At 41.4% G+C, this 7,913-nt stretch overlaps 1 protein-coding gene across 1 annotated transcript in view; it reads right to left on the bottom strand.

Moving 5' to 3' along the window:
- VTCN1 (V-set domain containing T cell activation inhibitor 1) overlaps positions 1-7,913 on the bottom strand; it is an 80,704-nt gene that overhangs the window by 3,976 nt on the left and 68,815 nt on the right. The window contains exons 3-5 of the mRNA XM_004456598.5: positions 7,312-7,659; positions 3,841-4,116; positions 175-344 (exon numbers count right to left, since the gene is read on the bottom strand). Coding sequence (XP_004456655.1) covers positions 220-344; positions 3,841-4,116; positions 7,312-7,659 — 749 coding nt within the window. The 3' untranslated portion in view covers positions 175-219. The remainder of the gene's footprint in view (positions 1-174; positions 345-3,840; positions 4,117-7,311; positions 7,660-7,913) is intronic.

The following is a 7,913-nucleotide window of genomic DNA, read 5'->3' as shown; positions in this document are numbered from 1 at the left end:
TGGGCTAACAAATGATTTCCCTTCACAATACCAGTGGAAGTAGTGCCCAGTGACCTGGCAGCAGTACATGTTTTCCCCTGAGGCTGACGCTGGGGGCTGTGTGTCTCTTGTCTCTTGTTAGGAGCACAAGCACACACAGAGCCCATCTCCCACACCATTTGAGATTCTCCTCACCTCTCATACCAATGACTGTGCAAGTTTCTGTGTGGCCAAGGCACATTATTTTGGCATCAGGTAAGGGGAGAGAGGCAGGAGGATCCAGCTGATGGCACAGAAAGAGGAGACGCCCAGGGAAGCCTTTGAGTTCAGCAGTTGTAAGTGACTCTGCCTTTTGATCTCCGAGTCTGTAAAGGGAGAGAGAAAGGGCCCAGGGTCATGGAGGAGGAGCTGATGTCTTCTTCACATGGCTGGTCAGCAGTTGTTCCTTATGCAAGCAATTTGTTACCCCATACTCTACTTTTCTCCAACTGGCTTAAAAGCAGAGCTTTCCCATTTTTCAAAAGAAGTTCCATTCTGTGATCCACGGTAGTGAGCATGAAGCCAAGTGAAAAACTATACCAACAATGTTTATTATTGGTTACCAAATAAAAAAAAATAGGTTGAATAAACAGCCACAGCCAGTCTTTGGGTTCAGATATATTTTCCTCCAGGCAGGGACCTTTACAATATCTATGACACTAGCTTTCATTATACTACTAGAAAGTGATGAGAAGATATTGTTCTCATTTTGAAGTAGAAAAAGGAGACATGAAGAGAAATGAAATTATTTACTCTTCTTTTGCTCTATTTTCTCCGTAGATAATCTCACTGAATTCACTTCACTTCCAACACTTAGTAGCTGTATGATTTTAGGCAAGTTACTCAATCTATGATGTGCCTCAGTTTCATCTCTAAAATAGGGTTAATAATAATAATAATAACCCACTTCATAGGGTCCTTATGAAGACTAATGGGTTAGTACCTGTAAAGCCCTTAGTACCTAGTGCATTATAAGTATAGTCAATGAGTATTAGCTATAAAAACAATAACAGTCCCCACGCTCAAGCCTATGAGCATCTCCAAATCCACTCCATTAGCCTGAACTCTGTTCTGAATTCCACTTCTGAATTTGAAATTGCTGGTGGGTATCTCAACTAAAAACATACTGTTGGGGTTCAGAGTCTAATGAATAATACCCCTCTTCTCCAGCTGAGCTCTGAACCAATTAAGGAACAAGATAAAGGCAACCAGAAGACCAAAATATCACCTTTATTACTGATAAATCTGATAATTCTGATAAATACAATAATAAAGAATAAAGTTTTGTATGCAGGCAAGTGGGCTGCAACCCAGACTGCCCCCAGTCACAGGCAGCATCATACTGGGACAGACTTGCCCCTTGCAAAGGCAGATCCTATCCCTGAAAAACTGATGGCTTGGAGGAGCAGAACAGGATGGATATGTCCTGTGGCAGCTAGAGAGAAAGGGTAAAGAAGGAACTGAGCAACTTATGACCAACTATTAAACTCACTAATCAGATAAACTGAAACCCCCGCCCCGGGGATGAGTGCAAGAGGGAGAAGAGGGAGGCCAGAAGGGTTACATCCGTGGGCTTCCTTCCCATGGAAGGATATATGTGGAGTAGGGAAATATGCTGGGTGATGTGCTAAGCACTGGACACCACCACCTGTGGATATTTCAAATTTGTCATCTCTAAAACCCTCATCTCCCCAAACATGCTTCTGCTCCTGTGTGGTGATTTTGTTTCATTTTGGTGGTTGTTGCTATCAATACAAACCTAAGCATCATAGGTAGAAGTATCAGACCCATTTTGACTTGTTCTTCTCTTGTGCTTTCATGTTTGCATCAGCAAGGCTTGTAGATTATTTTCTTTAAGTAACTTTGGATTCTTTCCCCTTTTCTTTCCCATTGCCACTTGACCCAGTTAAGGTCCTCATAATTACTTCCATAGATCATTGCTACAGGCTCCTGACCTCATAGTTTCCTATTTTCTCAGAACCATCCTTCTTTTCCTTCAAGACCCAGCTTGAATTCTGCCTTATCTGCTGATTCACTCTAGTCATAATTAACAACTTTTTCCCCTAGGCACCAAATCTATAATGTGATTAACTTCTCAGGATACTTGTGTTATTTATCTCAGTATCTCATGGAACTTAAAAGAGTGCTTTGAAATATCTGAACACAATGTATGCTTGTTAAAGCATAGTCAGATAACACAGGATATAAACTCCATGACTTTATTCAATTGTATAAAAACATGTATGGTACACCTACTTGGTGTATGGCAAGAAGGAATTCTGTTACATTCTCAGTTTTTAGCTGTGTCAAGCTACCAAAAGTTGTATTTAGTCCTAGTACTGACACTTGGAGCACCTGATCTGATGTGTCAAATAATCCTATGTGGAAAAAAGGATCTTCATTCCGTGAGCTGAATAAAAGGTGTGTTCAATATCTGTTGTTTGTTCAGTTACTGCCCTTTCAATTAGATGGCATTAGTTATGCAGTTTGGAGCTTTTCATTGAGATTTGAACTGAGATACTGTTGTCAACACCCATTGTTTTAAATACCAATTCTTCATTCACCCTTCTTTTCTGGAAAATGCCCTTCCTTCCATCAGGTATTGCCTCATTGGTTTAGGTATGAGAACTGACTCACGTTGAGCCAGTCAAAGCCCTTTCTGGGAATGTAGAAATTATAGTTCAGTCTGGTTATTCTCTTGAGTGAAAGATTTTTGAAACATGGAGTGCTTGGCAACCGCATCCTGTCATATAGACTAAGAAGCATAGAAAACCAGTCTGAGGCAAAAGAGAATAAAGTAGAACTGAGACAAAGAATCTCAATGGATTCCCACTGATCCTGAAGCCAAATTGTACTTCCTGTCCTTGGTTCCATGAGATATCCCATCACCCTTTCAATAAATTCCCCTTTTAGCTTAGGCTTATTTGAGCTAGGGGCAACTAGGAGAGTAGCAACCAGTGCAGTCAGTAATTTGTTCCTCAGATTATTAGAAGAGCTCTCATATAATTTTAAATTATAATATAAGCTGTTTAGAATATGATTTATATAGTGAAACTCAGGAAACATTCTTTTAGGGCACCTACAATATGCATGGTAGTCTGCCTGGTACTAGATTTGATAATAGACAGCAATTGTCCTGAGGTACCTCTTCTGTTACAGTGTGAATCCAATTCAGCACCAGGAGGGATGGTCTTAAAGGTCGCAACTCAGTCCATGCAGTGTCTTGACATAACTCAACCCTAGACTTTGTAGGCACTGAAGCACTGAAGGGAGACCACTTGCTGGACCTCTGGACTTTGAGAAACCAGTACAATCTAGAGCTTTCATATTAATCCTGAGCCAATACTAGTCGGGTCATGAGCCAATCCCATGAAAGCTCAATAAAATTAAATCACACTCCAGGACCTCTAGTCTTCAGATTTAAAGCTTTCTCAAAGGTAGGCTAGAACCAAAACAGTTTTGGGGGTCTTGAGATGCAGACCACCAGCTGAACATATCAAAGATGTCAAGTAATCAGCTCTTTTCCACTGCTCCACCAGTTCAGCCCTTCCTATGGAGTCACACAAAGGTTTGGAATCCTAAACACTGCCCTGAAAACCACTCCCAAGCAATGAGAAGGCATACAGGATGAAGCCTAATTACCATCTTTGATCTCTATACCGTAAACATTGTCATAAGTATGCAATCCCAACTGGAATTGGGATCAAGGTTTCACTGACAGAATTCTACAGTTTTTTGTGCCCTGGTATAATTTATTGGATTCTAGTTTAGATTTGCTTCTCTGCCCCAATAAATGCATACAAAAAGTAAGGCAGAACCCACCTGTCACTTTGATGTCCCCTGTGGCTTTGGCAATGCTGTTCTCAATCATACAGGAGTATGTGTTGTTGATCGTGACGTTGTAGAGCACGGACACCACCTTCATCGTCACGTTCTCAGAGTTCAGCTCAAAGCTAGTGGAGACTTCTGAGAAGTTGGCTCCCTGGTCCGCTTGGGATGCCCAGACCACTGTGGGCTGGGGGAACCATCGTGGCGCCTCACACCGCAAGCTCTCAGAACTGGCGTTATAGTTCACATTCACCTCTGGGACGCTGAAGGCTGCAGGGCCAAAGGAGAAAAAGGGTTGTTGTCCAGGTAAGAAAATACAACCTTTGAAGTGTTAGGTCTTAAGAAACAAACAGTTCCACAGTTGAGGTGACTCAGCACCTCCCCAGGGGGCTGTCTGCATATGACCTATTGTGTCGTGGATGCAAATAAAGATTTTCTTATGGCACTGCCATATACCACAACCTTTTGGCTAAGATCACAAACCCAAGGACCTAAGTTCTAGTTATATTATTGTCAAAACAGATATTCTTCCAAAGAGGACCTCTGGTGATCAAAAAAAAAAAAAAGGTTCTATCACTGAGGAAATTGTTTATTTTCTCAGGGACTTGTGAAGGCTCCTGAATTTTATATACCTTTTCTTTTTTTTTGCCAGGAGGATAAAGTTAGGTTGGGGAGGAAGAAGGAAGAAACTAACAGCATTCACCTGTCATTCACAGAAATTACACACATGAAGACTGTTATATAGTTTCCTAAGCTGCTCAAGCAAATACCAGGAAATGGTATTTGTCAGTTTACAGTTTTGAGGCTAAAAGACAGTCCCAGGCAAGGCATCATGAAGGGGTGCTTTCTCCTTGAAGGCTGGCTTTCTGGGGCTGGCTCTTGGCAATTCTTGGGCCTGGGCCTGGCATGCAGCAGGGCACGTGGCTGCCTCTCCCTTCTCTTCCAGATTTTGTTGATTTCAGTTTCCTCCTACCACCGCTTTCTGTAGTTGTCTGATCTTAACTCAGCGTATAGAGGACTCCAGTAATAAGACTAAGACCCATCCTGACTGAGGTGGGCGCACCTTCCTAAGTGAAGCAGCCTCATCAAGATACCCTCTTACAATGGGGTCACACCCAGCAGGAATGGGGTAAATTGAAGAGCATGTTTTTCTGGGGTACATACAGCTTCAAACCATCACACAGCTCTTGTCATTACTGGGATTAGAAGTTTGCTTGGGTGGAAAATACCCAGCCCTTGCATGCAGTGATAAAGAGAGGCATTTATTTTCTTTTAAAATAATTCTTTACTGGGAAGCGGCCTGCAGTTTGAAATTAAGACTAACTTCCTCCTATATCTAGAAAGAGAGACACTTGTGGAAAAACATTAAGGTCTGGACTTTCTGACTGTAAAATGCTTTTATTATGCCAAAAAGACTAGAGGCAATTTATTAATTTATTTAGCATTATCTTTTGCTCAGGACTGTGCTAGTACTGAGCAAGCGGTGAAAAAAAGCCCTTGCCCTTGGTGAGCCTGCAGTGTGGCAGCAGAGACAAGACTCACATGCTTAGCACGGTCAGGGCACACGCTTCTTGACAATGGACCACCATTTATGGAAAATGTACTGTGTGCCAGGAACTGTGTAGGGATGCCTTCCAGATACTATTTCATCTGGTCCTTACAATGATCCTAGGAATATCTGTTATAATCCCCATTTTAAAAAATAAATTTTTAACTTTGGAATAATTTTAGATTTACAGAAAGTTGCAGAGATAGTGCAGAGAGCTCCCACTTTTCCCTAGCCCCCATCTCCCTTAATGTTGACATCTTAAAGAATCTTGGTGCAATTGTCAAAACTGAAAAGCCATCATTGGTACATTACTACTAGCTAAACTCCCAACTTTATTCAGATTTTACCAGTTTTTCTGCTGATGTCTTTCTGTTCCAAGTGCATTCAGGATACCATACTGCATTATTCATGTCTCCTTAGGCTCCTCTGGTCTGTGACACTTTATTTGTCTTTCTGTGTTTTTCATGATTTTGACAGTTTTGAGAAATACTGGGTGGATATTTTATAGATGTCCCTCAATTGGCATTTGTTGATGTTTTCTTATAATTAAACTGGGGTAGTGAGTCTTGGAGAGGAAGACTACGATGACGAAGCACCCTTCTCATCACATCACATAAGAGGTAGGCTACTAACATGACATCACTGATGATGCTAACCTTGATTGCCAAGCCAAAGACATGTTTGCCAGGTTTCTTTGGAAGTTAGTTTTCCCAGAGGAATAGGGGGAAGGAGGAACAAACCTTCACCTCCTGGAAGGGGAGGTATCCACATAAATTACTTGGAATTCTACAAGGGAGATTTGTTTTTCTCTCTCATTTATATCAGTATGGACTCATATATATATATATATTTTGTTGTTGTTGTTGTACTTTGAATTATAATTACATACTATATGATTTTTTTTTGCCCAAATTGTTCTAGCTTTGCCATCAGAAGCTTTTTCAGTTGACTTCTATATCCCTTTGACAAGATCCCCCATTTTAAGATCAAGAAATTGGGGCTGAGAGAGGTTGCCTTGACCAGGCTACTGGACTTGCCCAGGTGTGATTCTACATTTGTGTTTCTAACCACGACACTGTGCCTTATGAGGGGTCCAAGAGAGGCCTGGGTAGGCTAGCTTAGTTAGTCTAGGAGGGCTTTGGGTACTTTCTGCCTAGCCTTCAAGCTCCTCCATGGGGGCTTTCTTATCCCTTCCCTCCCCAGAGAGAGGATTTGGATGTGCTCTCTCTCTCTTCTGAATTCCAGAATCACTCCTATCCCTACCCTCGCCCTCAAATCTATAAGCTCTACACTTTAAGTTTTGCCAGTGGAAAACAATCATCATTGTTTTCTTAATTAATTTTGTACTCCTCATAGACTCTAGATGAATCTCTTGTACATAAAGCCTGAAAATATATGTTAAATTGAGTAGACAAGGAAGGGCAGATTTCACTAGGGAAGGATTAATATTGTTTTGATTAGTTAGCTTTGAACTTCTCTTAAAATGGGTCCCACCGTCATGAGTCCCTGGAGGTACTGATTTCAGACTTGGCCTAGGAACACAGAAGATTCCCAGATCAGATTATTTAGACTTCTCTTATTAGTAATCCCAGGGATTATGGTTTACAAAAAAAAAGATTACATTTGTTTTGGCAAAATATTTCAAGGAACAGACTTAAGTCTTAAGTACTAGTCTTATGTCTTAAGATATTAGAACCCAGAAAAAGATTTCATAATCTAAGATTCTGATGGGATACTTTTAGGCCTAGTGAGAGTCTTGGCCATAGAATGGCAAGGATGGCTGCTAGCAGGGGCTGGGATGGTCTTTGTCTGATATTGGTCACTCATGAATATAACAATATTTCATCAGCATTTCCTACTCTTTGGCCTCTAATAGTCTTTAATACTTTCTTTTCTTCTCTCCAAAAGTAACTCACCTCCAGTTTTATACTCCAGATTAGCATTCCCCTTGCCCTTAGAGGTGATGATGTAACATTTGTATGTGCCAGCATCTGTGAGTTGCACATTTTTCAGCCTCAGAGAGGCATTGCCAACTATCACTTGATCAGTGAACACTGCTGTCCGGCCCCTGAACATTTCATCTTGGTGTGACAGATCATCTTTGCCTGCTTTGTACTCATGGACCAAGCCTGAAACACCTTCCTTCAGCCACTGTATCACAATATCAGAAAGTCTGATGTCAGGTTCAAAAGTACAGCTCAGTATTCCATCCTCCCCGATGTTCCCAGCTGAGGTGAGGGTAGTGACTGTGATGGAGTGTCTCCCTGCAATTCAGAAAGCAAGGATTAATGTCGAGGAAAGTCTGGAAACTTTGACAACCACACCCTTCATTAATAAAAGTCAGAGCAGAGACTTCTGTAATAAATGAGAAATTTAGAATAGGAAAAGATTTAAAAAAAAAAGTGAAGAGGCAACCAGCAAGATGGTGGCAGAGTAAGGAGCTCCTAGAGTCAGCTCCTGCTACAGGGCAGTTAGCAAACACCCAGAGCTCTCTGGAGCTAGCTGAAGCACCTGTCTG

This window comes from Dasypus novemcinctus, chromosome 9 (genome assembly GCF_030445035.2).
Source record: "Dasypus novemcinctus isolate mDasNov1 chromosome 9, mDasNov1.1.hap2, whole genome shotgun sequence".
NCBI classification, from domain to species: Eukaryota; Metazoa; Chordata; class Mammalia; order Cingulata; family Dasypodidae; genus Dasypus; species Dasypus novemcinctus.
The sequence above is the reverse complement of the archived record's forward strand: the minus strand, read 5'-3'. Positions and strand labels throughout refer to the sequence as shown.